The following is a 25,799-nucleotide window of genomic DNA, read 5'->3' as shown; positions in this document are numbered from 1 at the left end:
TCACTTCTGCAACCCTGCCCAGCGACTGCAGAGGGGAGGGGGATGGCCAAAGCCCAGGCTCACCTGTGTCACCCACACCCAGGCCGGGCTGCACCCATTTGGGAGACCAGGAAGGTGGAGCCCACTTTGGGTTTGAAGCTGCCTGGGCCCAGCACAACTGCCAAGGATGCAGGTGGCGGTGCCAGCCAGGTCTGTGCCAGGAATGGGGGCTGCCAGCAGGGGCTGAGCATCAGGGCTGAAAGCTGGGAGGGAGGCCTATTGCTGCAGGCCTTTGATGTTTTCTGAGCCTCAAACTTGGAGCTACAGGGAGGGAAGAGTGCTCATGGGAGAAGGGGCGTCCCTAGCAGCCAGCAGCCCCTGGTCCCTGCAGCATTGGCCATGTGGCAGGCTCTGCCCCGGAGCTTAGGTCTGGGTGGGCCACAGTTAGGAAGGGGCCTGTGGGACGTCAGGAGAGCCGCCGCTGCCGCCTCCCAGTGTGACTTAGTCAGCCCGCCCCGCTCGGAGCCTCGGTTTCCGCATTCATGCATCTGGGCTGGAGTGACGCTGGTGACCTAGCCGTCATCTCCTCTCTCCTCCTCTTCCGCCTGTCGCCCACCCTCCCCTGCCGCCCACAGGAGCATCCGGTGCCTGAGAAACACCATCCACTGGAACCTCATCTCGGCCTTCATCCTGCGGAATGCCACGTGGTTCGTGGTCCAGCTCACCATGAGCCCGGAAGTCCACCAGAGCAACGTGGTGTGTCCTGGAGGGGCAGGCCCAGGGTCAGGGGAGGGGTCTGGGTGGGGCTGCCTTTGCAGAGGAGGGACCAGAGCCAGGCCTTGGAGCCCACAGCACAGGAGTGGACCCTGGGGGGTGCCCCATCCTGCCGGGAGGAGGCCCCAGGCTGCTCCCTCCCATCCCCCCTCCCTGGTTAACCGTCACCTCTGATGGCGCGGGCGGCAGGGCTGGTGCAGGCTGGTGACAGCCGCCTACAACTACTTCCACGTGACCAACTTCTTCTGGATGTTTGGCGAGGGCTGCTACCTGCACACAGCCATCGTGCTGACTTACTCCACCGACCGGCTGCGCAAGTGGATGTTCATCTGCATCGGCTGGGGTGAGCGGGCCAGCCCCCCGCCCTGACCCGCCGTCCTCTCCCCACCCACACTCAGACCGGCCGGCTGAGGACCTGAGACTGAGGCCGGGTTAGGGTGGTGGGGTGTGCACACAGCCCTCCGCCGCTACCTGGGGGGCAGGGACGATGGGAACATCTTAAAGGAGGCATGGTAGGCCAGTGAGTACCTGGGGAGGCCCTGCCCGCCTCTAGGCCCTGGGCTGCGCTGGGGTCTTCCAGGCCTGCATCCCCCAGACTCCACCGACAGGCCCTGTGACAGCCGGTCTCTCCCCCAGGTGTGCCTTTCCCCATCATCGTGGCCTGGGCCATTGGGAAGCTGTACTACGACAATGAGAAGTAAGTCACCTCTTCTTCACTGTCCTCAGGGCCCCCTGAGCCCCGAGATCCAGGCTTCCAGCCCCGCTCTGCCTGATGCTCCTCAGGGACCTTCAGCCATGTCACCTTCCCTGTCAGGGCCACAGTTTCTTCATCCACATAGGGAGGGTGCTGGAGGTCAGATTCTGCCTGAGGTGGGGCTGGACGGGCAGGTCCAGGCTCTTTTGTCTGTCTCGGGCTTTCACCACAGGCAGAACAACCTAAAGGTTACTGGCAGTCCCTGGAGCCCAGCCACCCAGGTTCTGAACTGTGGCTCCCATCATTAAGTAGCTTTATGACCTTGGGCTAGTTTCTACAGTGTGCCTCAGTTTCCTCATCTGTAAAATGGGCATCCTCATAATAGTGCCTCCCTCAAAGTGTGAGGATGACATGAGTTAATATATGTTAAGCATTTAGAATAGAGTCTGGCACATAGTAAATGTCATATAAATGTTTTCTATTAATAAAGACTTGTTTTAACAAACGATTCCATTGATTTAATAGGAACTGATCCAGACAATCTCAGACTCCTTCCAGCTCTAAAGTCCTGAGGGGCTGTTCTTAAATGGAAGTAGGTGTTCCCAATCACCCCTGAAAACTGCACGTCCGCTGCAGTGGTTCTCAGCCTTGGCTTGGGTTAGAATCACGCAGGAAGCTTTAAAAAGTACCGATGCCCAGGTCTGACCTCCAGAGAGTTGGATGTTATTGGTCTGGAGTGTGGCCTGGGCACCAGGATTTTTTAAACCTGCCCAGGTGATTCTAATATGAAGCTAAGATTGAGAACCACTGAAAAAGAGAGGCAGAAAAAGTGGACATAGATGGCCAGGGGAGGTGCCAGGATCTTCTTTGCCAAAGTGGCCTCAGGAACCCACTGTCTGGCCGGGGTTCCAGGCGGCCTCCATCACCATGGCTATTCCTCTCCACCCCTGACAAGGAGCCTGGAAAATTATATTCACGTTTAGGAAGGATCGAGGTGATCCCTCCTGACTCCGGCCCAGCCTGGCTGGCGCTCTCTGCATTTGCACAGCCGGTGGTATGGGGACCTGAACTGGGAGTGGGGGGGCAGCTGACAAGCAGGACTGAGGGCTTGGCAGTGATTCCAGAATGGAGGCCAGGGTCTCAGAACAGGAGCATTGTAAATCCTGGGCGATGGAGCCTGTGCCTGCAGGTGTGAAGGTGAGTACAGGGAAGGAAGAACAGGTTTCCAAAAGCTGCGCAGTGTGTGCGTCTGGGCGCATCTTGGAGCAAAAAGGGTGGCTGAGCACAGAGGAAGGTTGGTCTGAGCGTCTCTGGAGCTCCACCTTGTGGTAAGATTCTGACACTGCAGCAGAAGGGATCCAGGTGTGAGACCTGAGAGAGACTGCAGGCTCTGGGGCCAAGGACTGGACCTGGCCCCAGGACAGCTTGCGTTTGGTCTGCCTCGTGTTTTTTGAAAACTTGAATTGCTTCCAAACTTTGAAAAAGTCAAGAGGTTTCACATAAAAATCTCAGTTTAGGGCTTCCCTGGTGGCTCAGTGGTTGAGAGTCTGCCTGCCGATGCAGGGGACGCGGGTTCGTGCCCCGGTCCGGGAAGATCCCACATGCCGCGGAGCGGCTGTGCCCGTGAGCCGTGGCCGCTGAGCCTGCGCGTCCGGAGCCTGTGCTCCGCAGCAGGAGAGGCCACAGCAGTGAGAGGCCCGCATACCACAAAAAAAAAAAAAAAAAAAAAACTCAGTTTATTGTTTATGGAAGCAAGCTGAGATCTAAGTACTGCGGATCTGCATGCCCGAGGGTCCATCGTCTCTGCACAAGGACATGGGACTTCCTATGTGCCTCATCCCAACCCACACCCCGAGCTCCCTAGATCTTGCTGGAGGGAAGCTCAAGAAGACGAAAAGCAAGTCTGCCTCTCACGACAGGTGGAACCTGTAGAGTCTCTGCCTCTGGGTCGTTCAGGCTGCCATTAAACAAATTCAGAGATTGTTAGCTACTGAGCGTCACTGCATGACATGTACAGGGCAAGGCCCCCCTCGTGGGCATGCACCAGAGACACAGTGGGGACTGAGGCGAGCAGTGTGTGTTGGACCCATGCCCGTTCTATTCAGTGGTCTTTTCCCCAATCCCCCTCCCTGCCACAGTGCCTGCTTCCAGCTTTACATCTCAAAGGACGCTATCCATTCTGCAGATGGAAAGCTATCTTGACCTTCTGCTGGGGTTGGAATTGGGGCATCCAGATCCTGGGTTTTGGCTCCAGTCCTGGCCTGACCAAGCCCTGTTCCTCCCTCATGCCACTGAACTGGACCCAGGTGACCCTCTCCTCTCACCTCTGTGGCCCTCTAGGTGCTGGTTTGGCAAAAGGCCTGGGGTGTACACGGACTACATCTACCAGGGCCCCATGATCTTGGTCCTGCTGGTAAGAACTTGGGTAGGGGGACAGGAGAGAGGGGCTCAGTGGGGAGGGGCAAGCAAGGCTTACAGTGGACTAAAAGGATCCCTCTACCTAGAAGTGGCGGGCAGAGGGCCAGGAATATATAAGGGCTCATGAAGGTGGAGGGAGAGCAGCAAGGGGGCAGAGAGCAGACCTGGGACAGCTGAGTCCCTGCCCTGTCCCCCACCTTCCCTCCAGCATCTTGCACACACCCATGCCCAGGCCATCCCACCGTGTGTCAAATTACAGATCAATTTCATCTTCCTTTTCAACATCGTCCGCATCCTCATGACCAAACTCCGGGCATCCACCACTTCTGAGACCATCCAGTACAGGTAACCCGACCCGCCACCCCCACCCGTGGGGCGCTTCAGAGATCCCAGCCTCGGGCCTGGGGTGTCCCCCCAGGCCTGAGAGTCCCTCCTGAAACCCCAGCTCCCCTTGGGGAGCTGCTACAGCCCTCCCCCAGACCCGGTCCTTCTCACCAAGCCAGAGGCCCCAGCCCCCTCCCGGGTGGGCTGTGACTCTGGGCCTCCCCCCCTCCCTGCCCCACCCCAGGAAGGCTGTGAAGGCCACCCTGGTGCTGCTACCCCTCCTGGGCATCACGTACATGCTGTTCTTCGTGAACCCCGGGGAGGACGAGGTCTCCCGGGTCGTCTTCATCTACTTCAACTCCTTCCTGGAATCCTTCCAGGTACAGCCGTCCCCCACCCCAGCCCCTCGCTCCAGCCCTGACTGCCCCCTGCACCTCTTCGGGTGGGAACTCTTCCAGGCAGGGGCCTGGAGGAGTGGGAGGCTGGGGACAGAAAGGGGTCAGCCCCGAAGCTGATGGGGCCGCACCTGCCCCCGTGCCTTGACCCACCTTCTCCCTCCACGCCAGGGTTTCTTCGTGTCTGTGTTCTACTGCTTCCTCAACAGCGAGGTAAGGACCTGGGGCCCCAGGACTCGGGACGGCAGGAGGCCTGCTGGGACCAGACTGTCCGTAGCCTCCTCCTGCCCGAGGTGGCAAGCCCACTTCTTTGCTCTCATAGGCAGTAGGTGTGGGAGCCAGAAGCCGGGGCTCCAGTCTCATCCATGAGTCTGTGAAATGGGCTGTTGAAAACCAGGAAGCGGAGCCCTGGGACAAGGGGTGTATGTAGGTTGAGGGCAGGAGGTGTGTATGGGTTGAGGGTAGAGATTCTTCACGGCAAAGGCCATATGACACCTTTGGGTGGCTTTGAGAAAGGTACCCCTTGCTCAGAACGCTTGAGAAAATTGTCCTAACAAATATGCGAAGCAACAATGTTGATGATGTGAATGTTGCCACCTCCGACGTGGCCCCCTGTGCACGGCTCCCCTGTACAGCTGCTTGTGGAAGCCCTGGGGGAGGGAGGGGGGTCCTGAAACCCCGGCTCAGACCTTGTGCTCTGCTCTGTGCCCACAGGTCCGCTCTGCCATCCGGAAGAGGTGGCACCGATGGCAGGACAAGCACTCGATCCGCGCCCGCGTGGCCCGCGCCATGTCCATCCCCACCTCCCCCACCCGTGTCAGCTTTCACAGCATCAAACAGTCCACAGCAGTCTGAGCTGGAGGGCCGTGGAGTGGCCCCCGAGATCCACGGCTGGGGAGATGGTCGCCGGGCTCAGCTGGCCGCCCTGTCTGTGGAGGGGACCAGCTCTCTCCCACACCCTGTGCCCCCAGGAGCAGCTGGCTGGCACTGAGAGCCCGGGAGGCCCCTCCCACACCCCCAGCCGAGCAGGAGTTCCAGGCCTCTGAGAGCAGTCTGGGCCACGGGATGAATGGAAGATAACCTATAGGCCTGCGCCGGGCCCAGGGCCTCTGGCTCCCCTTTGCCCCAAGAATGGAACAGAAACGGAGTGGAGATGGAGAGCAGGGAATCCAAAGCAGCATGTGGGTCCCTCCAAGAGGTGTTTGCATCCAGAGCACAAGATGGCAGCCCATTGGAGACCCCGGGATGTCCTCAGCGACTGTGCGGGGCCATCCACTCCTCCAGGAGCATCATGGGAAACTCTTGTGACAGCGTTCAAGCCGCCGTGATGATGCCTCCAGGCCTTAGCAGTGCTTTGCAACACCACTGGGAACCAAGGCCATGTTGTCAGAATCCCTGCAGACATTGTTAGAAATCAGGTGGCATCAGACATCAGGCCACGTCACCGAAACCCTCCCAAGCCACCGGAAATTCATGTGACCCTGTGGCACTGCCACCAGAAACGCCCTGCCTCGCTGCCTTGCACCCTTGGACCTTTACTACCCCACAGCCCACATGGGTTCCCCCTCCTTAACCTCCTGCCCCAGGTGTCTCCCCCTTCGTGAGATGATGGGGAGGTGGGAGGGTGACAGAGTGTCCTTGAGCAAAAGCCAGTGTGTGCCCCAGCCAAAGCCAGCCTCCCTTTGAGGGGCAGAGAATACTGGGGGCCACCCAGCCTGCTGTTTTCGGTGACCTGGCCTCTGGGGCAACCCCTCTGCTGGTCAAAGGGACCCTGTGGCCCTTGGATGACCTCACTGGGAAGCATCATTAGCTAAGCAAAGATAGAAGAGGGTGGGGCACTCAGCCCCTCTCTGCCTCAAGTTCCCCAGAGCAGGACAAGTGGCTCCTGGGGCAACCAGCCAGCTGACCGCTTACACCCCTGGTAAGGACCCAGCCACATCCAGAGATACTGGACAGCCGGAGCAGGGCTTTGGGGGAGTGGGGCTGGGAGATGGGGGTGGCTAGTGTAAATAATAATGTTTATCTTTCAACCAGCACTTGTGGAGCCTGGTATGTGCTAGGGCTGGGTAGGGAGGGTACCCCAAAGAAATGGAGGCCACTTCCAGCCTTAGGGTCACCGTGTGGTTGGGGAACCAGTGGCACTCAGACACACGCCAATGATGGGGCGCTAGGGGAGCCCCTGAGGTCCAGGAGAGGACTTAGGAGAAGGGCATGGGTCTGTGGGGACCAGGTAAGAGCAGCTTTTGTAAGGGGGCGAGTCGTAGGGAGAAGGTGGCGGACACCACGGGCCGGGCACAGCTTGAGCACAGGTGAGTCAGTGGGACCAGACCGAAGTGTGTCCCAGCCCCAGGGGAGGAGATAAGCTGGGAACAGGAAGGAATTAGGAAGCAGGGGAGGCCGAACAGGCTTGAATGCTGTCTTAGCATGGAAACCCCAGAAGCATACCAAGAAACAAGGCTTCGAGAGCCAACTCCAGGGTAGGGGCGCACATGCCCACCACCGTGGGCAGCTGCAGGCAGTCCTGCTGCGGAAGCTGGGAGAGCCGGCTGGGACCCACACCTGCGTCGTCCCACCGGAGGGGCAAGGGATGTGTATCCACCAGCTCCTGGGGGACAGTAAATCCCTGCACCTCCTGCGGAGTCCGGGAGAGTGCCGGGCACAACGTGGGCCACGTCCTCGGGGCAGGAGGTGGTTGGGGCACAGACGCTCCACCCAACACACTCAGGCCCGGGCCTTGCCTCTGAGTCTCTGACCCGGAAAGAGGGCCACGCAGGGGTGTGTGTGTATGCACGAGTGCATGCGCACACGTGCACACGGGTGCGTGTGCTATCAGGACACCAGGACAGACAGATGACCGCGGTGCTGGGAGCCCCGCAGCTTCGACTGGGGCAGGGGAGGTCCAGCGGGTGAGGATCTGACTGCTCCCCGAGGGAGGAGCTGGGGGTGTCCCTGAAGGCCATTGTGGGGTACCCTGCTCTGCTAACTCCCCAAGCGCTGTGCCCTTAAGGAGGGAGATGGGGGGACCAGCTGAGCAGAGGAAGCCATGAGAATAGGACCAGGGGCACCAAGACGGAGATATGCTGACAGCTTCCAGAGCAGCTGGGGTGGGACAGCCACACAAAGGGTCCTAGCTGACAAGGGGGACCAGAAGTGACTTGAGTCTCAAATGGCCACAAGTGAGGCACCTTTCTCAACATTGCCTTCCACCCAATGAAGGAGAAGTGAGAAAGCAAGGCATTTCACGGACAATGTTGGGATGTGGGGGTCTGGGGGCATCCCAAGGACAGAGGAGCCTGAGATGGGCTGGGGGCGACTGTGAGGGGGTTTTATAGGCAAGGGGTCTTGAAGGGGCCAAGCTGGGGCGGTGCCCCTGTTCCTGCTTGTGCCTCCGGGCTGTTTTAGCTGATGGGCACCCTTTGCATGCCTACTGTGCTCTCAGCTCCGTGGGCGGGGGCAGGCGAGCAGCACCCCCAGGACGTACGCCACACAGGCTGCAAAGCTCAGAGCTGCCGGCTCTGGAAGGTCGTGGGAGGACATCCAAGGCGAGGCTGGGGCTCATCACAGAAGCCGCAAGGGGTCCCTGGGCCGTGGGCGCTGTTTCAGGTGAACCTCAGGATCCCTCTCGTCCAGAGACTGGAAGGGTGGAGGGGCTGCTGCAGCACAGCCGGAAACAACTGGGCTGCAAAGAACCGCAGCCCCTCCTGCCAGGGGCAGGTGTGCCGAGTTTAACCCTTCCATGGGCTGCAGGGCAGGAGTCAAGGCAGGCCCCGATGGGATTTCTGAGTCATTCTGCCCCGAGCTTCGACTTGTGGGTGGGTGGGAAGGGAGGTCCCTTGGGGCTGTGGCTGTGTGATGGGCCAACAGACACACATGTCACCCCACTGTGGGAAGGGGCCAAGCAGCTGCAGGGTGGAGATCACTGCGGGACAGGCCCCTCTCTCAAGCTGGGAAGAATTTTTCTCCATGCCACACTCAGAGGCTGCAGTTCCCTAAAAGTTCCCCCACCTGAGCCCTTTTCTCCTTGGGTCCCTCCCTCATGGGCACAGATCACCAGTACAGGAAAAACCACCCTGTGGGGTTTGGGTTTTCCAGTTCTGGCTCCCCCCTCCTTGAGTGTGAAGCTATAGCCCCTGCCTTGGGGTCCTCGGCTTCCCCCGCAAGGCCTCCTCAGTCCCCCTGCTGCTGATGGGACCCAGACTGGGACCCTGACAGACACCCTGGGACCGGAAGTCAGGGCAGAGGGTGCAGATCGAGGAGGGAGGGAGGTTTTGGAATCCAGATAATAATTAATTGAGGACATTTGTAGATTGCTTTGCAATCCACAAAATCCTTTATAGCATTCACGGAAGTAGGGAACAGAACCAGCCCATTTTACAGCCGAGAAAACTGAGGCCAAGCGACTCCCCTGAGATCAAAGGTCTCTGGCTCCAAATCCAGGCCTCTTTCTACCCCATCAGTTGACTGAAGTCACTGGGCTTGGGTTTGGGGAGGGCAGGACTGATAAAGCAGCTCTGGAGGGAGGGGACAGCGAGGAGGCCTCGGGGATTCAGATCGGGGCCGTGTCCCAGGCAAAGATGAAACCGGCCCAAAGACGGCCCGGCCAGTGTCTGGCTGCTGAGCCCAGCTGGGTGGGAGCGATGAGGGTTCTGTATATCCGGCAACCCCTTCCCCACCTTCCCAACATCCTGCTCCCCTCCACTCCTTAAAATGATGCTTAACTGCAAACAGTACAGCCCAGGTCACCAGAAGCCTCTGTGGGTCTCCCTGCCCAGCCCATGTGAGGGTGTCACTGGCCTCCAGCTCAGGGGTCTCTCAAGCTCATCTCATCCAGCCCCCTGACTTCCAACTGACCTGCCCACCCTTGGTTCAAACAGAGGGGGTGCTTCCTACATTTCAGCAATACTATCACTGACGCTCACCGGGAGCCCCCTTGCTAAGCCCCTTACATACTGGTCTCATCTACTCTTCATACCATCCTATGAGGAAGGAGCTGTTATCCCCATTTAACATATGGGGAAAGCAATGCCCAGAGAGGTTGGGACGTGCCCAGCAGTGGTATGGCTGGATGTGAACCCAGTCTGGCCTCACTTGGCCCCCACGGTGTTTAACCCCTGTGCAGCAGGAGTTCTTTGCAGAGTTCTTCTCCCTGACCCACTGCTCCGTCCAATCCTCTTCCTACAGAAATTCTTCAGTTTCTCCAATTTTGTGGACGAACGGTGTTCAGAGACGAAGCTGGATGCAGGAGTTTGTGCCCGCCAAGCGTGGCCTCAGGTGGGCCCACTGCCTAATCCACCAGCCCAGCCTCCAGGCCAGTCCCAGACTGCCTGCCTCCTGGCGTCCCCAGCCCTGTCCCTGCTCCGTTTCAGAGCATCACCTCCTCTTTCCTACCTTCCACGGCCCCACTACCCCGCAGACCCTGCTGGGCAGGCTTGGGTAAAGAGAGTCCTGGACCAAGTATAGTTTTCAAAGCTCTCGGTGTGTTGAAAACACCAATGAGATCATCATTTGGAAATAACTCCAGAGACCACCTTTGGCCACCAGGCTGCCACCCACCCCCTCTGCCCCTCCAAGGGGTCCAGGACAGATGCCTGCTGCCCAGCCTCATTGCCCACTGGTCCAAGGCAGGTGGGGGCAGAAGCAGCGTGCTCCTGCCTCTCTTGCTTTCATTACTGGGGTTTCGGGGGAAGGAGAAGACGGTAATCTGGTCCCTTCTCGGGGTCTGTACCATCTCTAGAACATGCAGCTAGGACAGATCTGGGCCAGGAAACAAGGGCAGTGCACGGGCCCGGTGAGCTGGGCACCATCCCACACTTCCTGAGCAACCCCACTGGGCTGAGACCCATTGCCTGGGACCTGCTGCCCTCTCTGCCCTGAGTGGATAAAGATAAGTGTTCCAGGTGCCACCTACATCTCCACACAGAAGGCAGAGACACTGCCCCTGGCCTGCCCTGGGCAGCGACCCTGAGAGCCCAGGCCATAGCTAAGGGGGGCAGTGGGGAAGGAACAGAAGCTTCAGATCAGGGGGCTGCCCTCAAGGAAAGGGGTGGAATCTGGGGAGGGCGCAGGGGAGAGTGGGTGATGCAGAGTCTTAGAGCAGAAACACAGCCTGGGGAGTGGGCGTCGGCCACTTGTGTGACCACGCCTACCAGGGCATCCTGCAGGGCGTGGTCAGGGCAACAAGCAGCCACAGAGAGGAGCAGTTCCATGGCTGGGGGCTGGGGGCTGGTGCTGGGAGGTGGGATGGCGCGATCTGGGGAAGCAGCAATTGGACAGACACCCTTCTGTGAGCTGCGTCCCAGGAAGAGCCTCAAAGGAAATGAGCCTCCAGAGAATTCATTGAGCCCAGACCACCAGGAGCCTAAGGGTAGATCGGGGTGGGGGAGAGGCAGGAGCAGGCTCTGGGGGGCCCATGTTTTTGAACCCCAAATAGGGGCATATGCTGGTCTGATTGGGTCCAGAAGAATTACAATGAGGCCTCTCCTGAGCACAGTGCCCTGGAGGGGCCCGGAGCTGCTCCTTGCTTTGTTCTTTTGAAAATTGTGGTAAAACACACACAGTATAAAACTTACCATTTCATCCGATTCAACATATTAAATACACTCACAGTGCTGTGCAACCGTCACCTCTATCCAGTTCCAGAACCTTTTCATCACCCTAATGAAACCCCGGACGCATTGAGCAGTCACTCCCCCTCCCCCCCTCCCCCAGCCTCCAGCCACCACCAACCTGCTTTCTGTCTCTACGATTTGCCTATTCAGGAAATTTCATAAAAGTGGAGTCATGTGATATTTGTCCTTTTGTGTCTGGCTTCTTTCCGTTGCTTCATGTTTTCAAGGTTCCTCCACATTGTACTGTGCATCAGAACTTCACTCCTTCGTAGGGCAGAATGATACTCCATTGTACGGGTAGACTACACGTTCTTTATCCGTTCATCAGCTGAAGGACATTTGGGTTCTTTTCATCTATTCCAAGTTATTGTGAAGAGTGCTGCTACAAACATTCAAGTACAAGTTTTTGTTTGAACACCTGTTTTCCATTCTTTTGGGTATATGCCCAGGAGTGGAATTGCTGGGTCATATGGTGACTTTCTGTTTAACTTATCAAGGAACCGCCAAGTGTTTTCCACAGTGACTACCATTTACAATATTCCCGCCAGCAACATACGAGAATTCCAATTTCTCCGTATCCGTGCCCAAACCTGTTATTATCTGTTTTATTTTATTTTTTTTTATAATACTACCCCAGTAGCTGTCTTAGTCTTTGGTTTTTTAAAAGACCCAGAGACTTCTCTGGTGGCACAGTGGTTAAGAATCCGCCTGCCAGTGCAGGAGACACGGGTTCGAGCCCTGGTCCGGGAAGATCCCACATGCCACGGAGCAACTAAGCCCGTGCGCCACAACTATTGAAGCCCGCGTGCCGCAACTACTGAAGCCCGCGCTCCTAGAGCCCGTGCTCCGCAACCAGAGAAGCCACTGCAATGAGAAGCCGGCTCACCGCAACGAAGAGTAGCCCCTGCTCGCCACAACTAGCGAAAGCCCACGCACAGCAACGAAGACAAAAAAAAAGAACAGGGCCTAGAGCCTCCTGGACGTGGTGGAGCTGTCCTTGGAGGTAGGGCCTGAAGGACAAGAACGAGCAGCGGGTGAGGCCTTGGGCCAGAAATCAGAGCTGCAATCAAGCCATCAGGGAGACGGGCAGGCCCCAGGCAGTTCCCTGGACAGGGCAAGACCTAAGGGTCATGTCCAGTGTGAGAGCTGGATCTGGGAACCGGGGCTGGGGCCCATGGGGTGGGCTTCTCTGAGTCTCGGTTTACACATCCGTGAAGTGGGGGTATTCAGGTAAGTTTAAGCTGCTGTAACAAAGAGACTCATAATAAGCCAGTGGCTTAAGGAAGATAATGTATCTAACAGTCCGCGGTGAGCATCCAGGGACCTGGTTCCTTTCGTTCCCTTTTTCCCCATCCCTTAGGACAACGCCCTCCTCTCCATAGTCAGTGGCCTGTCCGTGACTGATTTGTGAGAAAAGGAAAGGGATGGACGAGGAGCCCCACAGTCTCTGTCTGGGTCCCCGAGGGACTCCCATCATTTCTGCTCAATTCCATTGGTGAGAAATGGCCATGTGGCCATTCCTAGATCCAGGGGAGTCTGGGAATAAAACTCCAGTCATGTGCCTGCCCAAAGGGGCGTGATTTAAAAGACAGCTCGCAGCCTCGTGCTGGATGGGTGTAGTAATACCTCCTTGCAGGGTGCTGTGAGTACAGGTAAAGAACCTGGCACTTAGTAAGAATTCAATAAAAGTGCACAGTATCACTGAGGTCAGGGCTCCCAGGGGCCTTGGAAACTCTCTGGTCTAATGTCCTCATTTCTCAGGCACAGAGAGGAGAGGCCTCTGCCCGGGTTGCCCAGTGCATAAAGGGCAAGGTGGCTCCAGAATCCTGTCTGGGGTCCTCAACCCCATCCTCTCGCCTCTTGTTTCAAATTCGCTGGTCCAGCTCCACTGGGAGCCAGGCAGAGTAGGGGGCCCAGATGACCTCTGCACCCAGAGGCAGGGCTGGGGGACAGGATTCCGAGAGGCTGCACGGCTTTGTGACTCCATAGGTGTGGCCCTGGTTTCCTGGACGGAAGACAAAGCTTCCGCTCTGTGACTGAGGGCCACACCCAGCCCCCAGAGGGGGCAGCGGGCAGCTGCCACACGGGACGCGGCAGTAGGTACCTGAGGAGCATGGCGTGCCCGGGCTTCCTCCTCTTTCTATTCCTCTTCCTCTTTGCCAGCACCGTGGCCCGGGGGGAGCGTGCTGTGGTCCACGTGGTGTCGGACAACTGGAGCAAGGACTACTGCGTCCTGTTCCGCTCCGACTATGTCACCCTGCCCCGGGACCTACACCACGCCCCACTCCTGCCCCTGTACGATGGTACCCATGCACCCTGGTGCCCAGGCGAGGACTCCCCCCACCAGGCCCACCCCGGCTCCCCCAGCCAGCGGCCCCTCCGCCAGACCACCGCCATGGTCATGAGGGGTAACTGCAGCTTCTACACCAAAGGCTGGCTGGCTCAGGCCCGAGGAGCCCACGGGCTGCTCATCGTGAGCCAGGTCAGCAGCCGACAGCGCTCAGACAGCACCCCGGCCACCCAGGACCGCCACAAGCCCCTGCCAGACCTCACCATCCCCGTGGCCGTGCTCCGCTACACCGACATGCTCGACGTCCTGAGCTACGCCCATGGCGGCGCCGGGGTCCGCGTGGCCTTGTACGCACCCCCAGAGCCCGTCCTTGACTACGACATGGTGGTCATCTTCATCCTGGCTGTAGGCACCGTGGCCGTGGGCGGCTACTGGGCCGGAGTGACCGAGGCTCACCGGCTGCGGCGGCACCTGGCCCAAGGGGGAGGGGGGCCTGGCGGTCAGAATCAGCAGGAAGCAGTGGCAGCCCAGCAGGGGCACAAGCAAGAAGACGCAGCAGTGGACTTCACGCCGGCCATGACGGGCACAGTGGTCGCCGTGTCCTCCTCCAACATGCTGCTGCTCTACTTCTTCTACGACTGTTTTGTCTACGTCCAGATCGCCATCTTCGGCCTGGGCGCCAGCACCGGCCTCTACAGCTGCCTGGTGTCCGTGGTGCCGCGATACCGGTGGCTCCTGCCCGGCCGCCGGGCCTGTCTGCAGCTGCCCCTGCTGGCCGGCCTGTGCGTGGTGGTGACGGTCCTCTGGGTCGCCTACCGCAACGAGGACCGCTGGGCATGGCTCCTGCAGGACATGCTGGGTGTGGCCTACTGCCTTTTCATCCTGCGGCGTGTGCGCCTGTCCACCCTCAAGAGCTGTGCCTCCCTCCTGCTGGCCCTGCTGGCCTTTGATGTCTTCTTCGTCTTCGTCACGCCCCTGCTCACCAGGACCGGCAACAGCATCATGTTGGAGGTAGCCTTGGGCCCGGCAGACTCCTTGAGCCACGAGAGGCTGCCCATGGCGCTCAAGGTGCCCCGGCTGAGCTTCTCAGCCTTGACCCTGTGTGACCAGCCCTTCTCCATCCTTGGCTTCGGTGACATCGTGGTCCCCGGCCTCTTGGTGGCCTACTGTCACCGCTTTGACGTGCATATCCGCTCGCGGCAGGTCTACTTCGTGGCCTGCACCGTGGCCTACGCTGTGGGCCTGCTGGTCACTTTTGCGGCCATGGCGCTCATGCAGATGGGCCAGCCCGCCCTGCTCTACCTGGTGTCCAGCACCCTGCTCACCAGCCTGGCCGTGGCTGCCTGCCGCCAAGAACTCACCCTCTTCTGGACTGGCCAGAGCAGAGCCCAGACCCCCGCCCGGCTGGTGCCAGGGCTCTGCGGTGCCCCTTCAGTTGGCTCTGAGCAGAAGCAGGAGCACGCAGCAGACGTCCACAGAGCCAGCGAGCTTGCGGGGGCCACTGAGCACCTGGCAGGGAACTTAGACGGCGGCCTTGGGAAGGACACGGCTGAGATTGTCACCATATCTGAGGATGAAGCCACCAGTCCTGAAGGCCACAGTGACAGCTCTGAGGGCTGGAGTGATGCCATCCTGGAGGCTGATGAGCTGCCCTGTACCCACCCTGCGGCCTCAGAGGAGCTGACGCCACTGATGCCACTCATGCCGCCGCCCTCGGAGCTGGGCCACACCCACGCTCAGGCCCAGGCCCACGATGCTGGCCTGCCCCGGACAGGGCTCCACAAGAAGAAGGGCCTGGAGGTAAAGAAGAGCATGTCGACCCAGGCTCCTTTGTGAACCGGGGGCCCCGGGACTTGTGCCTCTAGACGATTGCAGAGCGAAGCCACGTGTGGCACAAAGAAATCGGGGCATTAAAGGTATTCCATATCTACCCAATGGAGCCTCTTTGTTTGTTGGGACTGTAAGAAAGCAGCAACCGCGGAGTAAGTCCATGCAGAGACTGGGGGGCCCTTAGGACAGGCCCCATCTCCCCCTGCAGCCCAGCCCCGGCCTCACTGCCCAGCTTTTTCTCATGCTCAGGTCCAATTGAACAATTACTCTTCCTTGATCACACCACGTCCTCTCCCTCTCTCTTTGCACATGCGTTTCTCTCTGGCTGAGACACCCTTCCCATCCCAGACAGATGTATCACAGCCCAGCTCCCTCACTCATTGGAGAATTTCTAAGCAGCCTTCAGGTGTCAGCTCACTACCACCCTTCCTGCTAAGCATCCCTGCTCTAGGCATCCTGGACAGCAACACCACGCCCAGCACGTGCCTGCTGTCATCCACCCGCTGCATCCACAGACACCAAGTGTGCGCCTACTGTGTACACCACCCTGTGGTGGGCACAGAGGGAGACTGCTGTCCAGCTGGGGGAAGGGTGGGAGATGGAGAACAGACAAGAAACAACTTGAGACTCATCTCAAAACGGGGATGGAGAGGTTGGAGCCGGAGTGGAAGAATTTAGGAGACCACGGCTCTAGTTCCCGTGCTTCCTTCTCTGACCCTGGACGATGGACCAATCTCTTAACCCCTTTGAGGTTCAGGAGTCTCATCTTCAAAATGGGACCCATACCATGTCCACCTGGAGGCAGGGTCATGGACAAAATGACCTCTTGAGGACCCCACAGTTTCTTTAGTTTTATGGTGTGTTTATACATTGCTTAAGCAGAGCAAACAAACTCTGGGGTGAGGGAAGGCTTCCGGACGAGGCTATGGGGGAGGGGCGGTGTGGTACCGTGGTTAGGGTTCTGGAACCCGCAGCCTACCGGAAATTCCAGCTCCGCCACTGACCTGTCCTGTGTCATTGAGCAAGTGATTTAACCTCTTAGTGCCTCGGTTTTCTCACCTGTAGAATGGGATAATAATAGGACCTACTGTGGGGGTTTGGGGGAGGTATGACCGCATTGGCTTATATACGAGGGCTGACGCAATGCATGTAGGGAGATCGATATGAATGTTAGCTCTGTGTATATTACTCCCCTTTGTGAAAGGAGCTGAAAGAATCAAATCCAACCCCTACAAGCCTTTGGGTTCTGGCCCCAACTTCCTCCCCTCCTCCCCTCCACACCCAGCATTCCTGCTCTTACCACCACCAGCGAGCACACACCAGTCCCCGTCACACACACCTTCCCTCTGCACCCCCCAGGACCTTCCCACGTGCTGGGTCCTCTACCTGCAACTTTCCACTCCTCCTACCTCCAGAATCGGATCTGGCCAGTTTCTTGTCCGTCCAGCCCCAGCTCAAACGCCCCCTCCTCATGGAAGCCTACCTTGGTGACTCTTCCTAAAGCAGCCCCTGGCCTCAATCACATCACCCTATACCCGGTTCATTAGTCTTCTCGTCTCCCACAGTCATGTCAGCTTGGTGAGGGCAGGGAACCCTCTGTCTTGTTCATCTGTGTAGAACAGGGCCTGGTATGTAGCAGGTGCTTGAGTTATATTTGTTGGAGGAATGAATGAATGAATGAATCATTGAATGAATGAATGGAATAAATGAACCAATGAATTCTGGGCAAAGCCTGGCCACTGCCTGGAGTTCTGACCCAGGCAATGAAGTGAACCTGGGCAAGAGAGGCAGCCCTCCTGGGAATCCTCACCCACCACAGCCTTCCGGACCACCCCTGCTGCAGCCACAAGAGTGTGAGCCAAGGGTAGGTCTGGTCTCAACCCACCTCACTTCATTCTTAAAGCTGGTTGTAATGAACGAATGCATGAATGAGTTGCTCCAGCCTGAACACCACGAGCGAACACCCCAGGCCGCCTCCCTGGGGTACTGCAGGGCCTTGGTCAGTGTGGAGATGAGACTCTGAGGGTTCTGGCTGGGCCCTGGGGGTGGGGAGGAAGGGGGCCAGGGAAAGGGCATCTCAAAGAAAGTCCCACTCACTGGGGACGAAGCGCAGCCCCCTAGGCAAACAGCATCTGAAGGCCGGGTCTGAACAAGGGCAGAGAGAGGAACCCGGGCCAGGACACTGACCGGAGAGGTTGGCAGCCCCTTCTGCTGGAGCCAGCGACCATCTGGCCTGGACAGAGGGGCCTCCACAGGCTCTGGCTCACCTCCAGCCAGGGCGGCCTCCCCACTGCTGACCTGCGTCACTGGGCCTGCCAAGCGTGGGCTATATCCCTCTGCCAGGCCCAAGGGGGAGGGTGAACAGAGCTGAGGCCTCTCGGTCCCCCTCACCGCCTGGGGGGCAAAGGAGCCCTGCTCTCCCAGGAACTTGCAGGCGGTGTGGCTCTGAGGACGCTGGACTGGAGCCCCCTGGGCAGGGCGATGTCTGCCTCCACAGAGAGGATGCTCATGGGAAGCCCTCCGCATCCCACCCCCCGCCATGTCCAAACAGATTCAGGGAAGAATGAATCCAACTCTTGTCCTCACTCTTCTACCCAACAGGGGCTAACATTCAGAGACTATTCTGTCTATAAAGTGGGGGGAATGATACTGCCTCCCTCGGGGTTTCTGGCACGTATTAAAGCAGCCGGGGAAGGCGCCGAGCCTGGGCTCCCGACATCTTGTAGCGCTGCTGTCGCTGCTCGTCTCTGATGACCCAGCATCCCCTGCTCCTGCCCTGACTCCAGAGCCAGGATCCTCTCTTAGCTGCGGGCTGTGTTTCCCTTTGCCAGTCTGCTTCCCAGGGATTGGGCCGAATCCAGGTGGCTGTCACCTGTCAGAGGTGCCCAGAGTTGGCAACCCCCATCTGAGTGCCAGAGGGACACAGAGTACTGCACATGTGCATGTACACACACACACACACACACACACACACACACACACGGGTACGTGCAAGTAGACATGCACACACATGCATACTGCACCCTCGGGTAGCTAATGACAGGGCAGTACAGTGGACCAGGGCCTGACCCTCTTCCCCTGGGCTAGCAGAGACGGTGGCAGGCAAGCCTGCGCCCCGGTCTGGTGGCTCCTCCGCCCTCACCTGTTCCGTCCTCTGCTGCTTTTGCACTTTGAACCCCATCTCAACATCTGCAGAGCCCATCCTGTGACAGGTGAAACCTAAGATGGGGAGGTGGGGAATTCCCTGGCAGTCCAGTGGACTCTCTGGTCAGGGACCTAAGATCCCACAAGCTGTGCAGCGCAGCCAAACCACCCCCCCCCCAAAAAAAACCCACTAAGATGGGACCAGGGCAGGAATGAACTCCTGAGCCATGCCCAGGGCTCCAGGTGGCCCAGTCCCAGCTCTGGGGCTGCACTGTGTTCAGGCTGCCCGGCATTTTTCTCTGTGGCCTCATTTAATCCCAGCAAGAACCCCATGAGCTGAATAGTCACAGCCTAGTTGTTTTCTAGTTGGTGAGAAGTTTGGTACCAGAGCTTTTGGCTTCCCTTGATAGTGAGAACCAGCAAGGACCCAAGAGATGCTCTATCCCACAGATGAGGAAAGGAAAGCCCAGAGAGTGTCAGGAGCCGCCCAACATCACACAGCAATGGGACAGCATAAACAGAACACAACTCCGGTCTTCTGCCTCCCAGCCCAGCGGCTGGGATCAGTTCCCATCCTCAACACCGTTCCTCTCTGCACACCCCGATCTGCAAAATATGCCTCCTCCAGGAAAACCCAGGGTCTACCCACTCCTTTGCCTTGTGCCCCTCAGGACGTTCAGCCCTCTATCCTCTCTGAGAAGTAACTGTGTGTGGAAGGTTTGTGGTTCACCATCAAGCATCTCTTCCGCTAGCACAGGAGGACACAGCTGCGCTCTGAGTCACTGAGACTTGGATTCGAAGTCCAGCATTGCTACTCACTTGCCGTGTGCTGCTGGACAACTGAAGCCACCCCTCTGTGTCTTGATATCCTCATCTGTAACCTGGGCTGCAAAGGTTTACACTGTGGGTTTGTCGAAAGGATTAAATGAGGTGAGGTCTGTGTTCACACAGCTGACACGTGTTAAGCACTAATGATAGGCTAGATACACCTGTTACTACCTGATGCCCAGGTTTCAGAGCAACATTTCCAGGACAGCACTTGTCACACCTCCAAATGCCGTCTTTCCCAAATCAGCTTACAATTCTTCCTGGCTGAGCTCCCAGAGGGGGTGTCATCCTCTTCCCTTCCAAGGGTTAGGATGTCCGGCCATGCCCAGTGAGGTGCGGTGTGAGGGTGGGTGCCTGGCGGCGAACAAGGGCACCACCACATAACCAGAAGAGGAATCCCTCCTCAGTTAGACCGAAACGCGGAAGATTTTGTGCCTTTTTTCCTGCAACGCTGAACTTTGTGCGCTCCTGTCCTGCCATCTCCTGGTCAGTAATGTAAGAGCAGGCGGGCTCACACTCCAAAGGCCAGGGGCATTCCATCAGGGAACTTTGGAATAATTATAGTCAGGGGTGATATTCAAAAACTGTATAATAAACTACCCATCAGCAAAGCTCTGGAGTCCCTACTGGGCCCGAGGTTAACTCTTTAGAAGCTGGCTGTGAGGAAGGGGAGGTGTCCTGGAGAAGGGTCTGAGAGTATTTTGATATTTTATGAAATGGAGGCAGCATCACAAGCCCCGATGCTTGAAGAGTCCATGCCCTGGTGCTCACCCCACCCCCATAGAATCAGGTCACCTTAAATAAGTGACCTTATTGTGAATAACGAATTCTGTGTTTCAAGACCCCCAGGACGTGGACCGTTGCTAGGTGAGGGGGACTCCCCATTTTGTCCCCTGGTCCCCCCAGTACTTGTTCTTGTAGGCCCACAGATGCCCCTTCCCACACACAGCACAGCGATTATTCATTGTGTTTGTGAGCACGTCCCTGCCCATCGTTGGTTTACTTTCCAGATGCTCAGTTTTATCTTTGGGAATACCTACTCTTCAGCCTCTAGGACTCTTGGCTAGAGTTCTTCCAGCCACATAAGTCTGAGTCCAGGTCTCACATCTCACCTCTGAGCCTGCCTAGAATTACGGAACACAGTCTCAGAGAGACCCCAGGAAGGGGAAGCTGGAAAGGAAAACTGAGGCTCCACTGGGAGAACCCTGGGCTGCTGACATTGGGAGGAGTAGTTCTGAGAAATGCCTTTAAGTGGCTTCCCCAGCCTCTTAAGGACTTGAATGGTGCAAAAGACTCGGGGGAGGACGGTGTATGAGGTCTGAGTGAGGGTGTTGGCAGAGCCTCCAGGGACCTTTCAGAACTCTCCATAACTGAGGACAGAGTGAGAGCTGCCTGCCCGAGGTCACACAGCAAGCCACTGACAAGGCGAAGGTAACTAAGAACCTGGAAACTAACCCAAGAACCCTTCACAAACAGGAAGCTCTTTCTGGAATGCAACTGCTTGCCTTTCAGGGATTGTTTCACAAGGTCCCAATTTCCCACCACATTCTCGGTTTTCTTAAAGCAGGAGGCTCTTGGATCCAGAGAGCGGAGACCTTCTCTAGGCAAAATCCTCAGCCCCTCATAAATCATCCTGGGCAAAGCCTGGCCACTGCCTGGAGTTCTGACCCAGACAATGAAGTGAACCTGGGCAAGAGAGGCAGCCCTCCTGCAAATCCTCACCCATCACAGCCCAGATTGTCTTCCCGGCCATCCCCTGCTACAGTCACAACAGTGCGAGCCATGGGTGGGTCTGGTCTCAACCCACATCACTTAATTCTTAAAGCTGGTTGCGATAAATTGAATAGTGTTCCCTCCAAAAGACAGTCACGTCCTAATCCCTGGAACCTGTGAATGTTACCTTATATGGAAGAAGAAAAAGACGACTTGGCAGGTGTGATTAAATTAAGGACCTTGAGGTAGGGAATCTGTCTTGTATTATCCAAGTAGGTCCTAAATGTAATCACAAGGGTTCTTATAAGAGGAGGATTACACACACAGAGGAGGAGAAGGCAATGTGAAGATGGAAGCAGAGCTGAGAGTGACGTGGCCACCAGCCAAGGATTGCCGGCAGCCCCCAGGAGCTGGAAGGAGCAAAGACCAGATTCTCCCTGGGAGCCTCCAGTAGGCCCACTGGCCTGCCGACCTCTTGCTTTCAGGTAGGTAGTCCTGATTTCAGACTTTTGGCCTCCAGAACTGTGAGAGAATGAATGTCTGTTGTTTTACTCCACCAAGATTGTGGTAATTTGTTACAGCTGCCACAGGAAACTAGCACACCGGTCAGCAGGTAACCCTGACACAAGCTGCCTGAGTGCCCAGCCCTGTGCTTGAGAATTAAATGTCTCACAGAGCAGACGAGACAAAGACACAGCCCCACAGCAACACACCTAGTCCTTCCCGCTGGGGAGAGCCGGGCACCCGGAGTCAGTGAAGGAGAGACCGGAGTTGGGGGTCTCCGTTGCAATAGCCAGTGAGTGTTTCCCAGTTCCAGCTGCTTTATCAGGCTCCAGGGGTTTCTTTTTATTGTGATTTTATTGTGCTTTGGAGAAAAAGTGGAGAGCACGAAAAAGTAGAAAAAAGGCACAATTCCTGTTAAACTTCGGTATGTTTCCAGGCAGTCATTTTTTTCCCCATTCACAGGTTTTTATTTGTCTGTTGCATTTACATAGTTATTATCAAAATGGGTATATACATTGGTATTCTGCTATGAATATTCTATGTACCTTTTGAACCTTTATTTGGAACGGGCTATGTAGTATTCCATAGCAGATATAACTTCATAGACTTCACATTCTCTTTATTGGATGTTTGATCTGTTTCCTACAGCACCGTGAGGAATATCTTTCGCAGTAAGTTACTTTACATGTTTTAGGAGATTTCTGTAAGATAGATCTAGTCATTTTACTTCTGGGAAACTAGGGGTATGAAAATCTTTAAAGATGGTAATGCATTTTGCTAAATTACTTTCCAACTTGTGTGTGTGTCAACTTACCCTCTGCGTGTGCTGTAAAACATGGAAGTAACCATTTTACCACACTTTCACCAGGATCTTTTCCAATTTGCTATGATGAAAAACAATATCACTTTCAATTTGCATGTCTCTACTTAACAGTGAGGTTGGACTTTTATTTCCACACTCTGGTTTATTAACAGAATACTCTCCACTCCCGGGCTTAGCACGGTGTCTAACCAGTCGCAATTTCCTGTTGATTCTATGCTAGGAAAATCTCTGGGATCTATTTTCTCCTTCCCATTTTTACAGGCTTATTTCAAGATGTCACCTCTCACCTGGGGATGAGAGGTCATTAGGATCCTTGAGGAAAAAAAAAAAGAGCACAACTATTCTTGGTCGTGTCCTTCTGGCTGAAAGACCTTGGATGCCTCCCTACGGCCTGTCAAACCAAGCCCAGCTCCTCGGCTTGGTGTTTAAGGCAGTCCGTGATCAGCCTTCCCTACAGCCAAGCTTGCCTGCTATATCCCCCAGCCACCCTGTGTGTGTAGCCCTTCACACAGGCTCGCCCAGCTCCGTGCCTCTGATCCACCTTCCACTCACCTGGAATGTGCTCTTGCACCTTCCCCTAATACCTATGCACGTCATATATCCAGAGATTCACGCCACACTCTCCAGCACCCCTGTGCAGGGCCCTGTCCAAGGTCCTGGACACAAACATTACCCGGGATGTCGTTCCTGCCTCAGAGGGTTTCACCGTCAGGAGTGGGTGGATGAGGGCATAGATTCATACATCCTGATTCATTCAGGCCCTTTGGCTTCAAGGAACAGGAACCCATTCAAAGTATCTCAAGCAAAAAGAGGAGCTTATTGGAAGGACACCGGGTTTCTCAGAGCACCAGGGCAAACAGCCCAGTTGGGGCTCATGGGAATTGGGAATTAGAGAGCTGTCAGAAAGCAAAGGCGTCCTCTGCCTCTCCAGACTGTACAGGCTCTGTGCGTCTGCTTCCTCTCTTCCCCTCCCGAGCCAGCTGCCTCTGCACGCTCATGTTTGCTCTTGGCTCCTCGTGGCACTGGTCCCAACTCTGCATCGTGGTCTCTGCCCAGGGACCACCACCAGTGGGCAATGGTCTCCATTCAGACACCATTCTGATTCTCAAGAGAGGGACTCGGCTGGGCTTAGATTTACTCTATGTGGTCGGGGTCTTTTCATCGGTTGTTGGTGAGCCCGTGGGCCCTTGATTCAACATCTGCTCCTGGTCCAATCAGCTGCGGCTGGAAAAGGACAGCGAGAAGAGCAGGGTCAGATAGTACAAAGGGTTGTCAGAATCTGGATTATATCACGATCCCAAGGTGAAGCCTCTGCTTATTAAGGTCTAAGAAGCACTGCTTTAGAGCAAGGGCTCTCAAAGAGTGATCCCTGATCCAGCAGCAGCAGGCTTGCCTGGGAACTGGTCAAAGAAGCAAATTCTGTAAATCAACTATACTTCAGTTAAAAACAAAAATCGGGCTTCCCTGGTGGCGCAGTGGTTGAGGGTCCGCCTGCTGATGCAGGGGACGCGGGTTCGTGCCCCGGTCCGGGAAGATCCCACATGCCGTGGAGCGGCTGGGCCCGTGAGCCATGGCTGCTGGGCCTGCACATCCGGAGCCTGTGCTCCGCAACGGGAGAGGCCACAGCAGTGAGAGGCCCGCGTACCGCAAAAAAGAAAACACACACACACACACACACACACACACACACACACACAAATCATCCAATGTCTTCTTAACCAAACAAAGAAACAACCAAAAGAAATGCAAATTCTCGGGACCCTCCCCAGGGCCTGGAGGGGGCCTGGGAAGGAGCTGGGCGCTTCCCACAAGTTCTCAAAACAAACCCCACCCCTGCCCTCTGTTTTCCACAGAGAAAATTCCCACCTTCCTTCCATGGTGAAGAGCCAGTGCCTTGCTCTCCACCTGTCCCCTGTGGGGCTGACAAAGACATACCACCACACAGGCTATTGTGTACAAATGAAACAGGCTGATGTTTGCTTATGCTGGTCAGAGGCGGGGCATCCCTCCCTGCTGTCCTCATTTTCCTACTCAGGCAACAATGGATGACTTCTGTAGTCCCTTCAAGGATTATGGGTTTTAATGGCCTGGTTGGTTCCCACCTATATTAGTTGCCTGTGGCTGTTATAACAAATGACCACAAACCAAGTGGCTTAAAACAACAGAAGTTTATTTTCTCACAGTCTGGAGGATGGGAGTCTGGACTTCAGGTGTCACCAGGGCCACATGCCCTCGGAAGGTTCTAAGGGAGAAGACTTCTTTCCTTCTTCCAGCTTCTGGTGACCCCAGGCGTTCCTTGGCTTGCGGCTAAATAACTCCAGTCTCTGCCTCCACGTCCACATGGCCTTCTCTTCTCTGTGTGTCTCCAATCTCCCTCTGTCTTTATCGCGTGACAATATGTGTCATTGGATTTAGGGACCACCTTGGTAACCCAGGGTGACCTCTTCTTGAGGTTCTTAATAATTACATCCTCAACCACCTAAATGGGAAAAGAATTTGCAAAAGACTAGATACGTGTATATGTATAACTGAATCACTTTGCTGTACACCTGAAACTAACACAACATTGTTAATCAACTCTACTCCAATATAAAATTAAAAAATTGCATCCTCAAAGACGCTTTTGCCTAATTAGGTCACAATCACAGATTCTGGGTGGACATACATTTGGGGAGGGGGGCACCGTTCAACACACTACACCACTGGCCCTGCCAACTATTTGGGACCAGACTAGGGACAAAGGGTGTCTCCACCCCATCTCCTTCCTTATCTAGAGTAACCACAAGTGACAAGATTTCTGTTTAGTCCCATTCTAGAGCCAGAGGGAGAAGAATATCGAGACACAGCCCCCCTCCTCAAGGAACTGATGGTTGGGTGGAAGGAGAGCAGCCAGGAAGGGCGCCACCTTTGCACCCCCGCCCACGGCAGTGCCCACCTCGGCCTGCCATCTCCCATCAATTTCCGGAGCTGTGGCTGGAGGATGAGAGAGTGGCCTAGAGGGGGCTCGGAGCGCCCTGGGCGGTGCTCTGGGAATTGCAGGGGCCCCAGCGATACTAAGACGCACACTCCTTCCTTCTGCAGTTTCCATTCTGCCAGGGCAGGAGGTTTTATGATTGCCAGGACAGCCATTAAAGAAGGAACAATCAGCCAATGGCACGTTCTTGGGCCTTGGCGGCCAGCGTTCTCTGCAGCCTGCCTCAGAGAGATGAGAATTTCCAGAAAGCAAGCTGGTGTCCAGAAAAGGCCCATCCCAGACGGCCTCTAATGTCATTAGCCCAGCGATGATGAGTGAAATGAGGTACAAGCGAGCAGCCCTGGCCCCACTTGATTCTCTGAGGGATGCTGATAGGAACATGGCCTCCCAGCTGGGGACCACAGAGCATGGACCAGGAGAGAAAGGAAGCCATTGAGAGGCAGGAGAACTGAGGACAGGGTGTTCGTAGTGGAAATAGGCAATCGATAGACCTGGGTTTTC

The 25,799-nt window shown here is 56.3% G+C and overlaps 2 protein-coding genes across 5 annotated transcripts in view; both read left to right on the top strand.

Moving 5' to 3' along the window:
* The window catches only part of CRHR1 (corticotropin releasing hormone receptor 1), a 51,687-nt gene extending 45,079 nt beyond the window's left edge, over window positions 1–6,608 (top strand). The window contains exons 6-13 of one of the 4 annotated variants that reach the window (XM_059997874.1): window positions 615–735; window positions 943–1,096; window positions 1,390–1,450; window positions 3,788–3,860; window positions 4,125–4,210; window positions 4,434–4,569; window positions 4,756–4,797; window positions 5,299–5,560. In XM_059997874.1, coding sequence (XP_059853857.1) covers window positions 615–735; window positions 943–1,096; window positions 1,390–1,450; window positions 3,788–3,860; window positions 4,125–4,210; window positions 4,434–4,569; window positions 4,756–4,797; window positions 5,299–5,439 — 814 coding nt within the window. In that variant the 3' untranslated portion in view covers window positions 5,440–5,560. Of the gene's footprint in view, window positions 1–614; window positions 736–942; window positions 1,097–1,389; window positions 1,451–3,787; window positions 3,861–4,073; window positions 4,211–4,433; window positions 4,570–4,755; window positions 4,798–5,298 lie in introns of all 4 variants that reach the window. The other 3 variants (XM_059997872.1, XM_059997875.1, XM_059997873.1) reach the window with 3 other exon arrangements.
* A 6,697-nt stretch (window positions 6,609–13,305) lies between these two features.
* SPPL2C (signal peptide peptidase like 2C) lies at window positions 13,306–15,318 on the top strand. Its single transcript, XM_059997264.1, has one exon. The coding sequence runs from the start codon at window positions 13,306–13,308 to the stop codon at window positions 15,316–15,318; it is 2,013 nt and encodes a 670-aa protein (XP_059853247.1).
* The last annotated feature ends 10,481 nt before the right edge of the window (window positions 15,319–25,799 follow it).

This window comes from Delphinus delphis, chromosome 19, assembly GCF_949987515.2.
Source record: "Delphinus delphis chromosome 19, mDelDel1.2, whole genome shotgun sequence".
In the NCBI taxonomy this organism is placed as follows: Eukaryota; Metazoa; Chordata; class Mammalia; order Artiodactyla; family Delphinidae; genus Delphinus; species Delphinus delphis.
Note: the sequence above shows the minus strand (reverse complement) of the source record. Positions and strands in the feature narration are given on the sequence as shown.

Coding starts and splice junctions, on each gene's coding strand:
- SPPL2C (XM_059997264.1), top strand. CDS start 13,306: ATGGCGTGCCCGGGCTTCCTCCTCTTTCTATTCCTCTTCCTCTTTGCC.